We start from the raw sequence: 20,851 nt of genomic DNA on the forward strand, positions 1-20,851 counted from the left end.
GCTTGTCATGCCTGACAATGGTATCTGTAGCTGGCCACTAAATGGCTGGATATTTTCCATATGTACACTGTGTTTTGTCTATAGGATACTGCTAGGTAATTAAAGATGATACTCAGAAACAAAGGAAGACCACACAGTCTTAAAGCACTTTTTGTCTTCTTCTGATGTCAAATAAAGAAAGAATGAAATAAAACAAAATAACAAATGTGCTTGCAAAAGGAAGTTTTTGATTTTCATAAAAATAATGGCATTGCTACAAAAGAATAATGATTTATTTACTTTACAAGATCTGTCTAATTAGTCAGTGGTCTTACTTTTGAAATAACTCACCAGTCACACTAAAAATCAGTATCTACCCACAGTCGCCTTAAAATTCATTTTCAATGTTAAGGTTTCTTTTTGCACTGTTGATAGCCACTAAGGTAATACATGGTATGAAAGAACGTATAGATTTCTATAATATTTATTTGTATAAATAATTACTTCAGTATTGAAAATAAAAAGCAAATCGTAACTTTCTAAGCTTCAGTTAAGCACTAGGGCTGTGCAAAACTCTGGTGGCTAATTCAGTTTGGAAGCGATTCAGTCCAATTCGACCACAAAATCTTTGATTCAGATCCAAACCAGCACATTGCTGGTTGGTCCAAATAGAAGCAAGTCCTGGCTGAACTGGGCTAATTAGCTTCTGAAGTCATTCAGCTGTTTTAACCCGTCCCTGTGTTGCTATCCTTCCTTGAACCCTGTTGGTAGGTACTTACTGGCAGGGAAAACTTTTCATTTTAAAAGTGAAGCCACAGAAGTCAATGCTTCCTCACTGCACTCTGGAAAAAAAATACAGTAGAGCCAACCTATCTCCTGCCCATGTTGGTAAGTACCTATAGCAGCAGGGAAAGTGGCGAGGTGTGTGGAGAAATCAAAATAGCCAAATCACTTTGGAAACAAACTGACCCATTTTGGCCTGAGGTGCTTTGATTTGGACCAAGGAGAAGCAAAATCTCTTCCCAAGCCCTATACTGAATCAAAGGGCCTCCAAAGCTCTAAAGCAGCCTCGGAATCAAACCAGGAATGTTTTGCACAGTCCTATTAAGCACCATTATTTCTGTCCTAATGCTTATAGTGCAATTTCCCCTTTTCCCTACAAAAGATCTTTAAGGATGAGTGGTCATCTTTTCTTTTTTGAATTACTACTCCTTTGAACTAATCTTATGGTTTTGAGAGAATGTACTTTGAAATGGTATTTTTGGCATTTTCTCAAAAAGACTACACAATCATTTTATCATGATTAAAAACATTATTTTACCAGTCTCACTGAGATATTAATTTATTATTGTGAGATTGATGCTGAGATAATTTATATAGAGAATAATATAAAGCCAAATGAAGCATAGCCTAATTCATCAGAATGGCTGAAATCCAAAATGTTTAGATAATCAGAAGTTTGGATACATGGGAGTGAAGAAATGAAACTACTTTATATTAGATCAGATAATAAGTCCATCTCTTTAGACTGTCATTAGCTGTCTCAAAAACAGCTTTCTCTTAACCCTTCTACCTGAGATGCTTTTCATTGGAGATATGAAGGACTGAACCCCAAGTCTTCTCTACACAAAGCATGTGTTCTACTACAGATCTATTGCCTCTTCTCTAAATGGCTGCCACCAGTCTATTGATGTATCTGGCCCAGCATCTGGAGCTGGAAGCAGCTCTCCAAAGTCAGTGTCTTTCCTAGGCTCTATTAATTGGAGACACAGGTATTGGACATGGGTCCTTATGAAGACAAAGCATATAATGAGCTATGAGTCTTCCAGCTTCTTACCTATGTGATAATGACATGGAAAAGTGTCCAATACAGACTCTTTTTACTTCAGAAAAAGAAACATCTTCAAAATTAGAAAATTGGAAAAATGAAACTGAAAGGGAAAATCAGGAGGGTCAAATCACTCCAGAGCATACGGGGTTCATTTAAAACCACAATAATAGGTCAATTAACATGTATACCAAAAAGGTACCACCAAGGTGGGGAGGATGTCAGCATGGCTAACAAGTAGAGTCAAGGAAGCTTTAAAAGTAAAGAAGACTTCTTTCAGAAAACGGAAGCCTGCCCAAATCAGAATGGAACACAAACTCTGGCAAAAGAAATTCAAGGAGACAACAGGGAATGCAAAAAGAGAGTTTGAGGTACATATAGCTAAAAGTATCAAGGAGAATAATAAAAACATCTTTAAATACATCAGAAGTAGGAAATCTCCCAGGATGCAGTTGGACCACTAGATGACAAGGGAGTGAAAGGAATGATTAAGGAAGATATGGAGATTGCAGAGAAGTTGAATGAGTCATTTGCATTTGTCTTCACTGCAGAGTATACAGAGCATGTACCCATGCCAGCCTGAACGGAGCTTTTCAGGGAGGGAGGCTGAAAAACTGCATCAAATAAAGGTGACAGAAGAAGATGTTCTAAGCTGTCTTGGAAAATTAAAAATAACAAATCATTGAGACCAGATAGTAAGCACTCCAAAATCCTGAAAGAACTCAAATGTGAAATTGCTGATAAAAATATGTAACTTGTCCTTACAATCAGGTTCTGTGCCAGAAGACTGGAAAGCAGCCAATGCAGCACCAAAAGGTTGGGAATTCAGGAAATTACAGGCCAGTTAGCTTAATGTCAGTTGTGGGTAAATTGATGGAAAACATACTTAAGAATAAAATTGTTAACCATATAGAAGAGCAGATCATGAAAGACTTCTGAGAAAACGTAGCAGTCATAGGATAAGAGGCAGATTCATTTCTGGAATCTAGGTGTGTGCCATATTCTGTTCTTTGCCTGGAATCTGGATCTTTTTCTATAGTCTGTAAAGCCTGGGAATCTACTTTTGCTAGATGGATTAAACTCTGTTTAGAGATTCAGGATTTTTCTTTTTTCCGTTACTTATGGTTGGACTCTTATCCAAACTCCTGGCTATCTTATGTAAACAACAAAATAATGCAGTTGGGACTCTCTCCTTCTGAACTACTTACTCTTGAGAATAATAAGGTGAAGGAAATACTATTTCTACGGTTGCATGACATTGAACGTCAGGAACTTATGTCTTCGGCTAACAGGACCTGCTTTCCCCTACACTTTGGGATTTCCCCCCCTACGGGAGATAGAGGTGCAAATTATCTAACAATGCTTCACTTGTCCAAGTTCCAGGTGGCCCAAGTTTCGGGTGGCGTTTGCTCGGGCTTGCTTAAATGTGCTGCCCTCCTCTCTTTTGGAAAGGAGGTTCGCTAAGGATTCTTCAGCTACAGTTTTCTGCCCTTGTGGCTCCGGCCTCCTGGAAACTGTTACCCATGTTTTGTTATATTGCTCTTTGTATCAAGGTGTTAGAGAAGAACTTATTTCCCCACTGTTAGTTAGATTTCCTGGAAGATGTGAGCTTTTGTATACACAATATTGCCTTGCGGATACAAGCTGTGAGATCACAAAAGTGGTGGCCAAATTTTTTTATATTGCTATGAGATTAAGGTCTCAATTTTAGGAGTTGTTTTACTGTTTTTAAAGCAATCTATCCTGGATGTTTGTATACTGTTTTTCTGTGTGTAATTTTCAGTCACTATTTGTGTACATTAGTTATATTTGTTATTCTGATTTTTATCTCTTGGCTGGCCAACAGCTGCAATAAAAACCAATTGGATTGGTAACTGATTGGAAGACAAGAAACAAAGGGTATAAATGGACAGTTTTCACAATGGATGGAAGTAAGCAGTGGGGTCTCCCAGCGATTTGTTTTGAAACCAGGCCTTTAAATTTTTTCATAAATGATACAGAAGATGGGGTAAGCAGTGAGCTTGCCAAACTTGCAGAAGACACTAAAATATTTTGGGTAGTGAAATCCAAAACAGATCGTGAGGAGCTCCAAAAGAGCAACAAAGCAGCAAGTGCGGTTCAGTATAAGTAAGTGTAAGGTGATGCATATTGGGGGTGGGGAATCACAACTTCACATATACACTGATGGGGTGTGACCTGTCTGTGACTGACCAGCAGAGTGATCTTGGTGTTGTGGTGCACAGTTTATTGAATAATATATAGTGACCACATTTGGGAGTACTGTGTACCATTTAAAAAGGATATTATATATCTTGAAAAGGTGCAGAAGAGGGCAACCGAAATGATCAGATGGCAAGGTAAGGCTACAACATTTGGAGCTTTTTAGTTTAGAAAAAGGCAACTAAGGGGAAGCATGATAGAGGTTTATAAAATTATATATGGTCTGGAGAAAGTGAATAGAAACCTGTTTTTCCCCTCTCTCACAACACTAGAACCAGGGGTCATCCCATGATATTGATTATTTAGGAGCAGACACATGATCAAAAAAATGAGTTTAAGGGAGTACTCGTTCACTTAACCTAATTTAAGTAGGTGGGTTTGCCACTGTGTGGCCACCAGGATCGGGCACGATCCTGGTGGTTCACACAAGTGTGCAAAGTTAGGTTGGGATCTCTTAGCCCGGTTTTGCACGTTCATGTGTACAGCCTCAAAGGCTACTAAATCTTGAAGGCTATGAGCTACCAAGTTCAGAGACATGAGTGATGGATCGAAGAAGACACTTTAGGTCTAAAGAGGGGTTTGGTATGAAGCACACTGTTTTCTGGGAAAAGATGCAGTACAATTTGTGAACAGTGAGTGCTTGGAGTTCTTCTGGCTGATGTGATGGCTACCAGAAAGGCCAGTTTGAATGACAGAATATGAAGTTGGATTGAACGTATGGGTTCGAATGGATGGGCCTGTAATGCCTTGAGTACTGTATGGAGGTTTCAGGAAGGGAAGCAGTACACAGTAGGAGGTAGTAGTAGTGTTGTCCTTCATAGGAATTGCTGGAGGTGTGGGTGTTTAGGCCCAAGATGAGACCCACCAAGGATGCTGCCCGGCATTTGAGTGTGTGTGGTTTGAGACCCTTCTCAAGTCCATCTTGTAGAAACTGTAGGAGGTGTTGAATGGATGCCTTGTCTCGGGGTACTGAGTGCAGACTAACGAAGGACAGTTCTCCATGTACACTAATAGATCCTATTCATGGAGGCTTGCCTGGATGCCATGGGTGTGTTGAGAACCCTGGAAGAATAGCCATGCACTTTTAGTAGTCACCATTAAGTCTCCATGTGGCTAGACATAACCACCCTGGGTTTGGATGCTGGACAGGCCATTGGAGAAGGAGGTATGCTGAAGCAGGTAGCATCCATGATTCTGATGCTGGCAGGTGGAGGAGTTCTGCGAATCATGGTCTTCTGGGCCAGAATGGGGCCACCAGTATTACCGGGGCCCTCAGGAGGTGGACCTTCTTAAGAACTCTGGAGAAGAGGGGAGTGGGGGGGGGGAAGGCATAAAGGAGGCCCCTGACCAATGGGCTGAGAGTGTGTCTGTGTCTTCTGCCTTCCTGCAGTGGAACCTGTATATGAACCTTGGGACTCATTGAACCTTGTGCAATGTAGCGAAGAAGTTCATCACCAGAGTCCTCCATCATAGTGCAATCTGTCTGAATAGCCTCTGGTTCAGTGACCATTCTCCCGGTAGAAGGTCCTCACAGCTGAGCCAGTCTGCCAGATGGTTCAGGTCTCCCTGCACATGGTGTGCTGTGATAGAGGCAAGGTGAGGTTCTACTCACGTCATCAGGAAGATTGCTTCCATGTGTAGTGACTTTGACCTGTGCCTCCCTGTCTGTCTACATGTGCCTTTGCTGTGGTGTTGTCTGTTCTTATCAACACATGCTGGTTGTGGAGATGGTGTTGGGAGGTGAATGGTGCTAGGTGAATGGGTCTGAGCTTTAGCCAGTTGATGTTGTGCCTCTTTTCTAGATCTGTCCACTTCCCTTTAGTTGATAGGTGCTGGCATTGTGCTCCCCAGCCCCTGTTGCTGGCATCTGTCATCACTTTGATACTTGGTGGATCTAGGAATTGTTTCCCTCATGCAATGTGTTGTGGAAACAGCCACCAATGTAGTGATAGTTTGACTGGTTGATGTACCTTGATGAGTATGTTGTGTTTCCTGGCAATGTTCCTCTGAAGTGTGCTGATAGGTACCGCTCCAGGGATGGGATGCCCTGAGTCAGGATTGTTGTTTTGCCTGTTTGGACTGTAGGCCAAAGGGCTGTCTGTTCTGGTTGAAATTTCTGGGAAGTGGTTCCAGTTCATCAGCTGTGATGAGGTCTCTATCATGGCCTCTAAAGGCAGACATTGAGGCACAAAAGGACTGAAAAGGTTTCTTGAAAGTTAGCCTGTCCAGTTTTTTCGTGGCCGATGGCATTGCCTTACACTTGTCCCTGGACTCTAATAGTATATCCTTGTGTGCCTCTTCTCCAAAGAGGACTGGGCATTGGTAGTAACATATCTTGCTTTCGGGTTTTGGAAAAATGAGGTCCCCTTTGGAGGCTTGAGTAGTTTCAGGCGGTGGCTCAGAGAGCAGCCCAAGAGTGGTGATAGTTCTGGTCATGAGAGGGTTGAAATCCAAGGGTAAGAAAAGGCATTGAGAAGCTGACCCAGAGTCTAGTTTTCCCCCGGCTGACCACTCACCCTCTTCTTTATCAGGCGGAGGGTCAGGGTCCTGATTACCCCCATCCCCATCATCTGAGACTGTATCAGGGTATGCCTCCAGGACAATAATGGGGGTTGCCAGAGTAGGGTATTTTATCTGGGATAGTAGGTGTGGGGTTTTCTATGGAAGGGTCTCCCAAATCTGGACCCAAACGTTCTGAGGTGTGTGGCTCTTTGTTCTTCTGTTTGGAGCCTCTGGATGGAGCAGGAAGGAGACCCTTTGGTGTATTTATTCTTTGTTTTAGCTCTCCTGGGGGATGGACTGTAAGAGCTTGAAGAGAGGGAATCCTCAGAAGAGGAGTAGTCCTGCCTATGACCCCTTTTTCTTTTGGACCTCTTTTGGGGGGCCTGAAGTGTTTGAATGGAATCATTAATTGTATTCTTGAACCAGGCTTGCCACTCTGGAGGAACTGCCCTGGGTAGGGGAGTGGGTGAGGGCAGGGCTGGATCTGGACAAGAGGGTTCAGGGGTGGAGGTGGGGTTCCTCTGCAAGGAGAGGTCTCACTGGCTCCTGGAGGTTGTGAACATGGCTCTTGGTCTTGGCATCCCCCGATGCAGTGTGGTAGCCCCTGGTGTGGTGGCCAAAGGTTCGGTGACGGGCTGCTGTGGGGTCTCCATGCTACTTTGCCCCCCCATACCTCCTCCTGTATTGCCATGGCTGCAGGCACGGTGGCGGGGTCTTGAACTCTTGCCATTGCCCTCAACTCCACTCCGGATGCTGCAAATGTGTCACTGCCACCTGTCTAAGCCTCATTAGGAGGAGTGACAAGGCGAGCAATGATTCTTCTTCTTCCAGCGGTGGCTGTTCGGTGGAGTGTTAGGCCAATTTAACTGTGGGTTTTGCAGCCTGAGAGTGGGAAACCCGAGGCAGTGGTTGGCTGGGCCCTGCTGGGCTGTGTGTGGATGTCTGATGCTGGCGGTTTGGGGGTGGCACTCCAGTGGCCCCATGGTGGTGGGAAAGCCTTTTAGTCCCAAAAGGCAAGGGACAAAGATCCTCCTCATCCTTCCTGCATACTCCCTGCTTGGAGGAAGAGGGGTAGGAGGGGGTGGGAAGTGAGAGGTAACAGAGTAAAGAGTAAAGTTTTTGTTTTTTAAAAGGTTCGAGGAACAAGGAATAACTGTAAAGGTTAAAGAAGAAATTGAAAAAAGACTGAAGTTGTGGAAAATATAGCGATCTTCAGGAAAGGGAAACGATGAAGAAGCTGCCTGGAGCAATGCAGGACTGAAAGAACTGAGGTGGGGCTATTTTCCCCAGGCTCCTATAGGCTTTTGCATTAGCTAATTAGCATAGTCCTGCCTAGGAGCACATGGGAAAGATAACCTACGTAGATATGTCATTGACCCTAGCAGCTGAGAATGGAAATTCTGTTCCTACTTTTGAATTTATGTTCTTCTTGAGCAAAGGAGGGCAGTTTGCTTTGGGAAGACCCTTCCTCCAGGTTTGGGAAGACCAACATCTGGAGAACGAGGAACTTTCCTATCAATCCCAGGTGAAATATCATGAAACAAGTGTTGTATACAAAAACAACGACAACACAAGCACAAAAAACTACAGTAGTGCTGCTTGTGCAATGACTGGACCACAACAGTGCTAGGGCTGCTTCTGAATTTGGTGACGGAATACTGTCCATCATGCTTGGCACTAACCTCTGATTAGAATGCATATTCCTATCTCAAATATTCAGCTAGTTCAACAGCTAGACTAGCCTGGTGAAATGATCAATGCTTTATCACACCATATTCTCTCACTCCTTACAGGTGGGGGCACACAAAGTCTTTATCAATCTGTTTTCAAGCTGTAGTTTCCCTGCTCTTATATTGTCACACCTATTAATGGAGAAATGTTGTGCAATATCTACATGTGTGAACTATTAATACTACTGTTCTGTCTTTTTTTTCTATAGTCATAGTTTTGATGTAATCAGTTAGAATCATGGAGGAGAGCTGAGCTCCATCACTGCAGAGTGCACCTCCATGCCAGAGCACACCTAAAACTTTTCTATTTATTTTATTTCTAGCTGCTACCACTAGGAGACCTCAGATTACCCAGATTTACTTACTCATCCTTCATTGCCATGTTGTTTTATACAGAATGTAGCTTTCAAAGCCTACAAGATATCAATAAATATTATCATATTAGCACCAAACCAGTGGCTGTTCGCACTGGCCAATAAAGGTCATGCTATTTTTTTTAAAAAAATACATAAGTTACAACTATTGATAAAACCAATAAAATCATAATGTATGTTTGAATCCCTTATCAGTTTTTTTTAAAAAAAAATCTTGGTTTTTTTTTTGTTAGTTCTAAAATGCCAAAAATACCATGAAACCATTTAGCACCTTAAAAATATCAGTGCAGCCTGTAACAGGAAGAAAAAATTACTGATTGAAAGTAAACAATTGAGTACAGTGACAATAAAAGTTATCACTTTTGTCGAAACACTACATATAATGTAGAGTATATAAAATAGGATATTTTTAACTGCAAAGTTAAAAAAGGTAAAAAAAACCCCACGATAAGCAGCCTTAATATAAACATTTTACATACAAAAATAATCAAAAATAAATAATTCCAGACATAAATATTATACTTTAGACCATTAAGAATATACAATATATATATATTCACACGTATACAGGAACATATGCAGGCACATAGATAGAGACACACACACAAACAAACAAACTCATACACACACGCGCACACACAGTACAAAAATGGAAGGCAGAGGTATTGCTTCATTATCCTTCATCTGTCTTGCTTCAGCTCCCTTCAGCTCCAGGCATTCAGAGATCCTGGGAATTAAAAACATGATGCGGAGTTCTCATCTCTACTTTCAGTGCATTAACGTTGCATTAAAAAGAATAGGCACAACTCATTCATGCATGGAGTAACAGGCATGATGCTCAAAAGAGCCCAGCCTACCTCCCACCCCCTGGTGCCACACATCAGGAGCAGGACAAAACCTTTTAGTTCCAATTGGAACTGTAATACTTCCAAGACTAAGTCCTGGTGTCACCAAATGTTCTTCGCCTCATTCTCCCTGTGGACTGTATGCCAACTTTTCATGGTCAGGATGTTCACATGTTAAAGATACTGGCAGCTATTTATTGTATATGGAACATAGGAAGCTGCCTTATACTAAGTCAGACCATTAGTCTATTTAGCTCAGTATTGTCTACGCAGACTGGCAGCGGCTTCTCCAAGGTTGCAGGCAGGAGTCTCTCTCAGCCCTATCCTGGAGATGCCAGGGAGGGAGCTTGGAACTTAGATGCTCTTCTCAGAGCGGCTCCATCCCCTGAGGGGAATATCTTACAGTACTCATATGTAGTCTCCCATTCAGATGCAACCAGGGCAGACCCTGCTTAGCTAAGGGGACAAGTCATGCTTGCTACAAGACCAGCTCTCATGGAGATGGTGGAACTTTCTGAAACTGTCAAGATACTAGTAATATCTGCAAACCTGTGTAGTCGTGTATGTGGAATGCACTTATTTGCACGAGGCTATCTCCTCTCTCACCTGCAAAAATGCAGAAGCTCAAGGTCTACTGCATGAAGGGAATTCAGTAATATGACTGCAGATGCGAGTGCTAAGAGTAGCAGTGAAAATGATGTGACCAAAGCTGGAGGAAGGATCCAGTACATGACAAAGGGAAGGTACTGTATGGTTAAACCAACTATTGAACACACAACATTTTCAGCCACCAGGATACTGCCTTGTAAGTTTCTTAGCCCATCTCAATTCAATTTTACACTTTGTGTGGACAATACAAGAGCCATAGTGGTTGGTGTCACATTGTGGTAAGAAAGTTGCAGCTAGGTTCAATTATGTCATAATGCTAGAGCTGGAACTGCTAAACTAAACTGTACAATTCTACTTGCTGTTTCAATGCATTGTAGTGCTGGGCTGTGTGCTCGTGATTCAAAGCCTGCTTACTTAGAATTCATTGAAACAAATGGAACTTGACTGCAAGGAAATGTACAGGGTACTAATAAAATTCAAACACATTTATTATATAGCAGTAAAACACACAGATTAGATCTTACCATTGCTACAATACTTGGACATCGAGGCCAGTTCCAGATGATGGTGTACATTTTCCACAGTAACCACCACATTTCCCTATTACTTTGGTACCATCCTATAGATAAAACCATAAAGAATTTCTTAGAAGTGATAATTATATCCCATGAAATGCAATTGCTTTAGCCAAAATATATGCAAGCAATTATGGAATAAAAATTATGGAATAAAAATAATGGAATAAAAAAATGGAAGAAATATTCACTTAAAACCAACAACTGACATACTCTTTAATGGTGCAAAGGCACTGTGTGCAATGTACCTCCACAGCATTTGGTATTTTAGAGTCCTGTTGTGTGGGTGGGGGCCAATTTTTTGCCAACCCCAGAAGTGCTCTTTAATAGCCCTAAATATGTCCCTGAGGATCATGCAGCCCTCAGAAAATTCTCCCCTTAGTGGGACTCTGGATTACTTAACACCTTGGAGAAGCTTTGCATGCAGTGCCTCTGAACAGTTAATGAGGATGTCAGTCAATGTGTTTTTGCAGTGAAAAACAATACCTAATATTGAGATATATAAATGTTCTAACATACTAATGAACAGAAACAACAATAGCAAATATAAATTAACATAAATTAACATCTATCTATGTTCTTTCCCTCCCATAGTTCGTACTTTAGATCTCTGACCAGTGCAATCTGTGCTGGCAGACTAAGATCACAGTAAACCCTTCTGCATTCCCTGTAGAGCTCACAGCTACACATCCTTTGTATGCTTTTACATTCAGGTACTAATCAGAAGTATGAAAATATATCAAAGTTGCACCAAGTGCAATGTAAGACTCCCCAGTACTTTTGGTTGTTGATAAGCTGTAATATACAAACCTTCTATGCTTGATACTATTGATCTGTGATGCTGTTACCAACTCCTATGAGCATTCTTGGTCTCTTATTCTCCCGACACCTAAACTTCAAGAGCTGTGCCTGACAGTGATCCAGGGAAGTGATGTGCCCTACAATGATTGCCTCTTAGCTTTTGTTTTAATTTGGTCAAGTGGGATTTTCTCAATCTTTGTGTTCAACACTGATCTCTGCTGCTCCAAATTTACTAGTGAAAGCTTGTGTCTGCCCTGTCCCTTTTAAGATGAAAGTGAAACGGTTTTAATTTTCAGTTGTCTTGTCTTCTGTATTTTACTGGTGGCAGTTGAGATTGTGAGTGAATCAAGAACAGCAGTTCTCTTGCCTGAGGGTGCCACTGCAGTGCAGCAACCATTAACACATACATACTCTGGACCACTCATCTTCTTTAGTCTCGTGTATCTAGAATTCTGTATAGAATCTAATAGATGGAAGAGAAATCTGATTCCTGACAATATAAGGCCCAGTTCTTGCATTAATTTTTGATGTGTTCAAAATGGTTCTGAGAATTAGGTAAGAAAGCCAATGTGGTTTATTCTCAAGGATAAAACTGTTAAACACAGAGAAGAACAGACCCCGCTGAAGGAGAACCAGCATGACTTCTGCAAAGGGAAAGCTTGCCTTATTAACATTTTGGAGTTCGTTGAGAGTCTCAACAGGCATGTGGATAAAGGTGACCTGCTTGACATAGTATACTTGGACTTTCAAAAAAGCATTTGACAAGGTTCCTCATCAAAGACTCTTGAGAAAACTTAGCAGTCATGGGATAAAGGGACAAATACATATGTGGATTGGTAACTGGTTGAAGGACAGGATATGGGTAGGAATAAATGAACAGTTCTCTAAAGGACCTGGAGAGAATCTATCTATGTGGTTGCTAAGAGTTAACACTTGATGGCACTTAATCAATCAATCAAACTCTAAATGGAGAGAAGTAAGAAGTGGGGTCCCCCAGGGATCAGTACTGGGACCAGTGCTCTATAACTTGTTCATAAATGATCTAGAAGTTGGGGTAAGCAGCAAAGTGGCCAAATTTGCAGATGACACCAAACTATTTAGGGTAGTGAGATCCAAAAAAGATTGCGAGGAGCACCAAAATGATCTCTCGAAATTAGTGGAGAGGGCAACAAGATGGCAAATGCAGTTCAATTTCAAATGAGTACAAGTGTAAAGTGATACATATTGGTGCAAAAAACCTCAACTTCACATATACACTGATGGGTTCTGAGCTTTCTGTGAGTGACTAGAGAGGGATCTTGGGGTCATGGTGGACAGCTCGTTGAAAGTACTGACTCAATGTGCAGCAGGTGTGAAAATGGCCAATTCCATGCTTGGAATCCTTAGGAAGGGGTTTGAAAATAAAACTGCTAATATTATAATTCCCTTATACAAAACTATGGTGCAGCCACATTTGGAGTACTATGTGCAATTCTAGTCACTATATCTTGAGAAGTACATTGTAGAACTGGAAAAGGTGCAGAAGAGGGCAACCAAGATGATCAAGGGCTCAGAGCACCTTCCTTATGAGGCAAGGCTACAACACCTGGGGCTTTTTCATTTAGAAAAAAAGATGACTGAGAGGAGACATGACAGAAGTCTATAAAATAATGCATGGTGTGGATAAATTTGATAGAGAGAAATTTTTCTCCCTCTCGCTTAACACAGAAACAGGGTCTTCTCATGAAACTGATTGCTAAGAAATTTAGGACTGACAAAAGGAAGTACTTTTTCAGACAGTGCATAATTTACCTATGCAATTCTCTGCTACAAGATGTGGTGACAGCCAACAACCTGGATGGCTTTAAGAAGGGTTTAGATAAATTCATGGAGGACAGGTCCATCAATGGCTACTAGTCTGAGAGCTATAGATCATCTCTAGCCTCAGAGGCAAGATTTCTCTTAATACTAGTTGCAGGGGAGCATCAGCAAGAGTGAGGGCATGCCCTCACCTCTTGTCTGTGTGCTTCTCAGAGGCATTTGGTGGGCCACTGTGTGAAACAGGATTCTGGACTAAATGGGCCTTGGGCCTGATCCAGCAGGGCTGCTCTTATGTGGTAACCTAGAAAGGTTCAGATCCCTGTTCAGACAAAAACAATGAAAAACCTCGTGGCTCTTTATATACAAAGTAACTTATTGAAGCTTAAATTTTCATGGACTTCATCAGATGCACTGTGTGTTAACACATCCTCAGCTGGCATAGGTAACATAATAGAATATGAGAGCTGAAGGGAGCATTGCAGGCCATCTAGTTCAACTCCCTGCTCAATGCATAAAATCCAGAGCTAGAGCATCCCTGACAGATGGCTGTCCAATCTCTGCTTAAAGAACTCCAGGAAGGGAGAGCCCACCCACCCCTAAGTAATTGGTTATATTGTTAAACTACTCTTATCTTTAGAAAGTTTCTCATAACAATCAGCTGAAATCAGTACTCCTATAACTTGAGCCCATTAGATCTAATGTTGTTCTCTGGGGCAGCAGAGAACAAGTCTTTCTCCTCCTATACTGAAACAACCCTTCAGGTATTTGAAGAGTGTTATGATGTGTCTCCCTTCCTAGGGAGGCTAAACACACCCAGTTATGTATAGCCAAACATATCCATTTCCTTTTCTCAAAGGACTTATTTCCCTCATCATTTTTGTTGCCCTGCTCTGAACCTGTTCCAGTTTGTCTACATCATTCTTAACCTGTGGCATCCAGATCTAGACACAGTACTTCATATGAGGTCTGCTTAGTGCAGAATAAAATGGAGTGATTATTTCTTGTGACCTGGAAACCATGGGCTGGTTCACGGGATCATTTTAATGTCAGATTGCCAGTAAATCTGAGATCCCCAAACCATGCACATTCCCATGGAGCATGTCATGTGAACTCATTTTTATTGATCCCAGATCCTTGCTGCAAAAAAGAAAAAAGAAAAAAGAAAAGAAAAGACATTTAGGGGATCTCAGATTTATTGACATCTGACATAAAAATGACTGAACTAGTTCTATGTATTGTAATGTAACCTAAAATTCTTCTAAAATGATTAAGATTCTTTTTTGAAGCTGCATCACTATGCTAACTCATTTTCAGCTTATCAGCTCCAATCTTGAAATTTTTTCATATGTGCTACTGCCAGCCCAGGCCACGCTCTCCTATCCCTATGCCTTTTATTTTATTTTTTTCACCCGAGCAGAATTCTGCACTTGTTTCTGTTGAGTTTAATTTTGCTAGTTTCATCCCAGTTTTCCGTCCTGTCAAGGTCATTTTGAATTTTTTCCTGAGAGCTTTCTCTCCCAGTTTTTTGTCATCTGCAAATTTGATTAGCATTGCCTCCACTCCTTCATATAAGTTATTGGTAAACATGCTGAAGTGTAATGGGCCTAAGACAGAACCCTGTGGCACCTCATTCAAAACTTCCTTCCTGTTTGGCTACTGATGAACACTCTTTGAGTACTGTTTTTCAACCAATTGTAAATCCACCTGATGGTATTACCGTCTAGCCTATATTTAGGCTAGTCCCCTGCTAACTGACCAAGGGGGAATTTTTAAAGTGGTGATTATTTTTATTGAGCACGGGGAGTGCAACTGGCCCTATCCATCCCCAACACAGCATCCCTCCAGTGGTTGTGGCAGGTGTCCATCTTATGTTGCTTTTTTAGATTGTGAGCCCTTTGGGGACAGGGGGCCATTTTATTTATTTATTTACTTATATCTATGTAAACCGCTTCGGGAAGTTTTGTTGAAAAGGTTTGTTATAGCTGTATATTTGACCAGATTGCTAACCAAATTATAATGTGGAACTTTGTCAGATGCTTTGCTGCAATCAAGATAATTTATATACACAACACTCCTACAACCTAATAACCTGATCAAAAAAGAGATAAGGGCACATGTAAGTAGGGTGTGTGGGCACACAGTAGCACCCCTCCCTCAAATTCCCCCGTCCTCCTGTGTTCACACTGTTCTGCAAAAGGCCTAGGAACCTGGAACACTCCCCATGCTTTGGAAGCACTTATTAAGGTCAGAAACACTTCTCTGACCCTTTACTAAGCACTTCTGCAGCATGGGGAGTGCAACAGGGAAGGGGGCATTGCAGGGACGTTGCTAGGGAGAGGGGGCCCGTGTTTGCCCTGCTATCAGGCATCCCCTCAGAGTGAGGGAGATAATCATGAAAATAGGGAGGGGTGGAGCTGGGGGACTGGGTACTTTAAACCCATCCACTCAATTACAGCTACATTCCTAGGGCGTTGCATGAGGGGTGCTACTGTGTGCTTACGCACCCTACTTACACATGTGTTTCATTAGTCAGGATGTCAGTCACTTTCCCTAAAAGTCTTGACTACTTGTTCATATTTGTCCTTGATGACTTGTCCTTCCTTCCATTCCTTATTTCTTTTCATCCTTCATGAAACTTTTTCTGCACCCTTTTTGTGCACTTGTGTGTGGGCACACACACACACACACACACATGATACCCTGCATGCATCTGAAGAGTGAACTGTAGTCCATGAAAGCTTATACCCCAATAAATCTAATGGTTTAAGGTGTCACAAGACTACTGTTTCTGCCGCAACTAACCTTTGGAAGCTTTTCAGACAAGAAATGCTGTGAGTTACCTTGAGCTAGTTAAGATATGTGAGATCTACACTAACTTCATGCTTATCAGTGATTTACTGAGTGGTCTTGCAACGGACAATCTCTAGGCTTAGCCTACTCCATTAGGTGGGTTGTTGTAAGGATAGATGATGCAAGAATTGCAAAGAGATTTGCAGGCTAAGAAGTAGTACAGTAAATACTGTACAACAAATACTGTTGTACAAACAACAACATGCTAACGTAAGTACTCCTGCACATATCGTGTCTGAAATCCAACAGAGAATGTGGGTGGGGTTGGGTGATAAGGGGAAAGTAGAATTTTAGGTTAAGAACCAGAGGCACTAGAAAAGGTAAGCTCTTTAGTACTTTATTATGCTCAGTAGCACTGTTTGAACAGGCTCCCTACTGCATACTTCCTGAGGACTCAGACAACTAATTAAAGAAGTGTCTGCACCACTGTGCTCAGTGTTTTTAGCTTCACGGTTAAGCAGACCCACTAATTAATTGCAATAATACAGATCAAGTTGAATTTACTCCAATCTGCAGCTCCAAATCCACCAATTACAGACCATGCTTCACAGTTCTTATGACTTACATTTGATTTCAAGAGGTTATTTTGATCCCCACCCCCCATGATTAGAAGGAGAATATTTACGAGATGTAAGGAAGTACACTGCAATTAGAAGTGGCAGGTTAACAGGTGTAATGTTTCATTCGGACAGAACAAGATAGTTTTCCTTACTGGTGATTTTATAATTTCTGAAACGGCATAATTCCCCTGGGAAAGCCATTTCGATGCTTGTGTTACCGAGAGGCCAGTTCCAGAGAGGTTGATGCTAAAACGCCCCTAAAAAATGTGTAAAGAAGATGAATCTTATCAGACATACTTTCTGATATAACTGCTAAACAACAAAATATATGCTTGCCAAAAAAAGGAAAGAGGGAGTGAGAAAGAAAATCTAATTCTGAAAGGTGTTCCTCTCCAATACTGCAAGCCCCCATGTAACAAGCCACAGTGTCATTATTCTAACAAGATCTCCCCGGCAATGTTTTCAATTGTTCCAAACCCTCATAGTGATTAGCACATACTGTACAAATCACAGCAGGAGTGAGATTAAGCATTTCTTCTCATTTGCAGCTTTCCAGTGAAAGGCTGCTTTACTGTAGATTGCCAGCTGAGGGCATTCTTGCCCTTTGCCTAGTAAGTTCTGCGTTGTGATGCTCAGGGAAAACCAGACTTGGCTCTTCTCTACATTTGACTCCTTTTCTTTCTTCTGTTCTTCTAAACCTGGGCAGGACCTTTCTGTTTTGTAACTTTCTCTGAGTCTCACTTTTGTTTGTTAAAATGAAATCCAAACATTTTTATTTCAGACCTATCTTCATAGGTCATGTTTTCCTTAGATGCACAGAAGTAATATCACACCTAAGGTATGATGAGTTACATTTCTATCCTGCGCTTCCTCCAAGAAGTTCAGGGTGGCATAAAGGGTTCACTCTCCCCTCACTTTTATTCCCACAACAACCCTGTAAATTAGGTTAGAATGAAATATCGTGACTGACTCAAGGTCACACAGCAAACGTTATAGTTGAGTAAACTTTATAGTTGAGTGGAAATTTGAACCTATAGGTCTCTTTAGTCCTAGTCCAATGCTTAATCAATATGCCACACAGCATGTCAAGTTAATGTGACCATGATAAGTCTATCTTCTTGCTTTATGCAAGCTTCTCTAGCTTCAAAAAGCAGCGTTTTTTCTCTCTCTCTCAGTTCAAAGGCTTTTAAACTAAAATAGCTGCTTTAAAGTTCAAGGTATAGCTAACACAAATCCCTAGAAGAGTAAAGTAATTGTGATGGCCTTATATCCCAGTCCAAACAAATCAACAGCTGACAGAGTGTGTATTCCTCAAGGGACTCTGGGAAGGCTATGGGAACCCTCATGCAACTCCTGCACAAAAACTGTTGCATCTGAGTCCTTAGAGTCTGGAGCGCACCTCGTACTCCAGACTAGGAAACATGTCACTGACCCTCTAACAATGTGCATGCTGAATGTTTTGCATATGCAACAGAGGAGGTGATTTCAAACAACCATCCCTTGGTTCTGCAGCCCACTGTGCCTCTCAAAAATATGTCCCGGAGGGCTGCAGGACCCTCAGGGACAAATTTTTGAGAGACGCAGAGGGATACAGAAGGAAAGGAGAATTGGTGAAAATTACCTCTCTCCCATTGTGTGCATGAAAGGTTATTCTGCATGCCCAATGTTAATCTAGATGTCAACCACTGATTTCTAATTATTTCCCCAATTATTGTTTTTAAAATAATACAAATGTGCTGACAAAAGAAAGTAGCAGTTCAGGAAGGGCCAAATATGATAGTGGTTGGAGTATGACTGTTTCAGTCAAGAGTAATTCATACAATACTGGCATTGTATTCACATTTTGAGAATTATTATTGGCAAGATACCTGTGGGCACTTGGCTGCACTGTAGCAATCCCCAGCAGTGGCAAAAGGAACAGGTCGTCCATCAAGTGTATGTGCAAACTGTAAATCGGTAGCTGTGAAAAATATTTGGTAAAAGCAAAGAGACAAAGGGAATGGTGCAGTGGGGGAAGGAAAAAGAAAAATCACAGTTATTTGATCCTTATTTAATATAGTTCATCTGTCTTTATACACTGGGGTCTTCTCTGAACAACAATGATGTCAATTAAATGTGTGAATCGGCAAAATAAAAAAAAGTATACATAATAAAATCAAGGAATCATTCTGCAGGAGACCTATTATTCTAAAAGACAGAGGTATCCTAAATATACAGGGCACCAATTTTTAACCAGAACTTTTTATTGATACAAATATACTAAGACATTGCTGGAAGTCTCTCTCTCTCCCCACCCACCCCTGCTGGCCTGTCTCTTATTTCCCCCCAGCATAAGGTTCTGCATCAGGATTGGCCTGGGAGTGGAGCAAAGAGTTGTGTTCAGAATGTTTCTCCTGAAGTCATGTTGGGAATGGCATAAATGTGCTTTGGATTTACTCCCATAGTGCATAAGGCCTAAGAAAATAACTCCCTTTGGCCAAATTCAAATCCCATTTTCACCTTTCAAGAGCTTTTCAGAAGAAATTGTCTCTAGGCCAGCTCTGGCTAAAATAAAAATAAGCGATGGCAATGTTGCTAAAGTGTATTTTTTTCTGCCAAGCAAGTACTGCTGCTTTCTACCTTCCAAGCATTCCGGTTGAGCTTGAATGTAAAGGGAACTCTGGGGAGACCACAGTCCCTTCACCCTGATAGTGTATCCTGCAACAGGACAAAATGGGAGTCACACATGAAGCAGAATTTGCAGGGCAACATTGAGCATGGTACCTTTGTATCTGAGTTCATGGGGTGGAGGTGGGGCTTCTCTGAAGATATGACAAGCTGAATATGCAACAGGGTGGAAGAATTCAGAGCAACAGTAAGGGTACATTTAAAAAAAAACTTAACTAAAGAGAAACTCATTATAATGGTTTTAAACTACGCTATCCTTCAAATAAAGAGTAGCATAGCTTAACATTTTAACCCAGAGAATGCAAGGGCATTACTCACTTGATTGCTTAGTTTTACATGAAAAAGTTCACACACAAACGTACTTTGATGGTAAAGCCCTGTTGTTACTCACTTATTATTTGCATAGTGTTCAGGTCCAGCCTTACTTTGCTGAAGGCAGAAAACCCGGCTGCTGTGTAATCTTTCCTACACTGGCAATCTTCTCTTCTGCTCCCATTATATGGACATTCGGTCGGGTTATGTAATCTGAATCAAAAGAAAGTCCCTTTTCTACTCATGACAGGAAATATAACAGCAGGAACAGAAAACAAAGCATCAAATACAGAATGGCTCATTTTCTTACCTGTAGCTGTACACTTCAGAGAAATTCTCCGCATCACCATTAACGAGAGTCATGTATTCTTTTGGTCTGTCAGATTCCATGCCAGCACAATATATCTGGGAGAAACAGGCCACAATTTCATCAAACACCTAATACTAGCTGCTAACTGCACAACTATGAAATCAAAAGATGGAAAACACAAAGGCAGAAGTCACAAGAGAACAACATTAATTATGATTTATAGTTTAAAAAACCACAATGTATGCAAGTTGTTCTCAAGGTGTTTGTATATTATTATATCTCAAAGGATTAACCACACAAAAAATAGATCTTGCATCTTTTTCTTAAAGTCTGATGGACTAGAAGAACCAGGTTCTTCTAGTGACAAGACGTTCCCCATTTGGAATATCCTGCTTGCAATTTACTGAAGATGAAATTCCAACTCTAGAAGCAAGAGCACTCTGAATTTATTTTAGTTCCTGTGAAAATGTGTAGAGAGGCCATCTCTAAAATAATCAGTTTCTCAAGGTCCCAGGTAGTCCTAGAATTCTATAAAATGCATGCGGTGTTTGATACACACCTTTAAGAGCCTTCCTTGAACCTTAAGGTAATATTCTCCATCTTCGGTTATAACTTTGAGCCGTTTTACTTCCTTGCAGCTTGTTGGTAATTCACCTAAAATAAAGAAGTTTTAGGTACTAAGTGACAACACTATGAATACATGACATACCTTTTTAATACTTATTTTTCAAAATTTCACACTGCAAAACTTCTAGATAGTTGACTATTCTAACAAAATATATACTTTCATCTATTCTATGTTTCTAAAACCAACAACCTTCTAGACTGGCTTGGAAGCATACTGAAAGTTCAAAAAGAAAAAGAAAACCAGTTTTAGGAATGCCATCTA

At 41.1% G+C, this 20,851-nt stretch overlaps 1 protein-coding gene across 3 annotated transcripts in view; it reads right to left on the reverse strand.

Moving 5' to 3' along the window:
* Positions 1-205: 205 nt before the first annotated feature.
* The window catches only part of ADAMTS9 (ADAM metallopeptidase with thrombospondin type 1 motif 9), a 232,188-nt gene continuing 211,542 nt past the window's right edge, over positions 206-20,851 (reverse strand). For all 3 annotated transcript variants that reach the window (XM_053297778.1, XM_053297777.1, XM_053297776.1), the window contains 7 exons: positions 20,522-20,616; positions 19,963-20,057; positions 19,732-19,865; positions 18,542-18,633; positions 16,826-16,930; positions 10,612-10,706; positions 206-9,360 (listed from right to left, as the gene is read on the reverse strand). In XM_053297778.1, coding sequence (XP_053153753.1) covers positions 10,617-10,706; positions 16,826-16,930; positions 18,542-18,633; positions 19,732-19,865; positions 19,963-20,057; positions 20,522-20,616 — 611 coding nt within the window. In that variant the 3' untranslated portion in view covers positions 206-9,360; positions 10,612-10,616. The remainder of the gene's footprint in view (positions 9,361-10,611; positions 10,707-16,825; positions 16,931-18,541; positions 18,634-19,731; positions 19,866-19,962; positions 20,058-20,521; positions 20,617-20,851) is intronic.

Source organism: Hemicordylus capensis, chromosome 2, assembly GCF_027244095.1.
Source record: "Hemicordylus capensis ecotype Gifberg chromosome 2, rHemCap1.1.pri, whole genome shotgun sequence".
NCBI lineage: Eukaryota > Metazoa > Chordata > Lepidosauria > Squamata > Cordylidae > Hemicordylus > Hemicordylus capensis.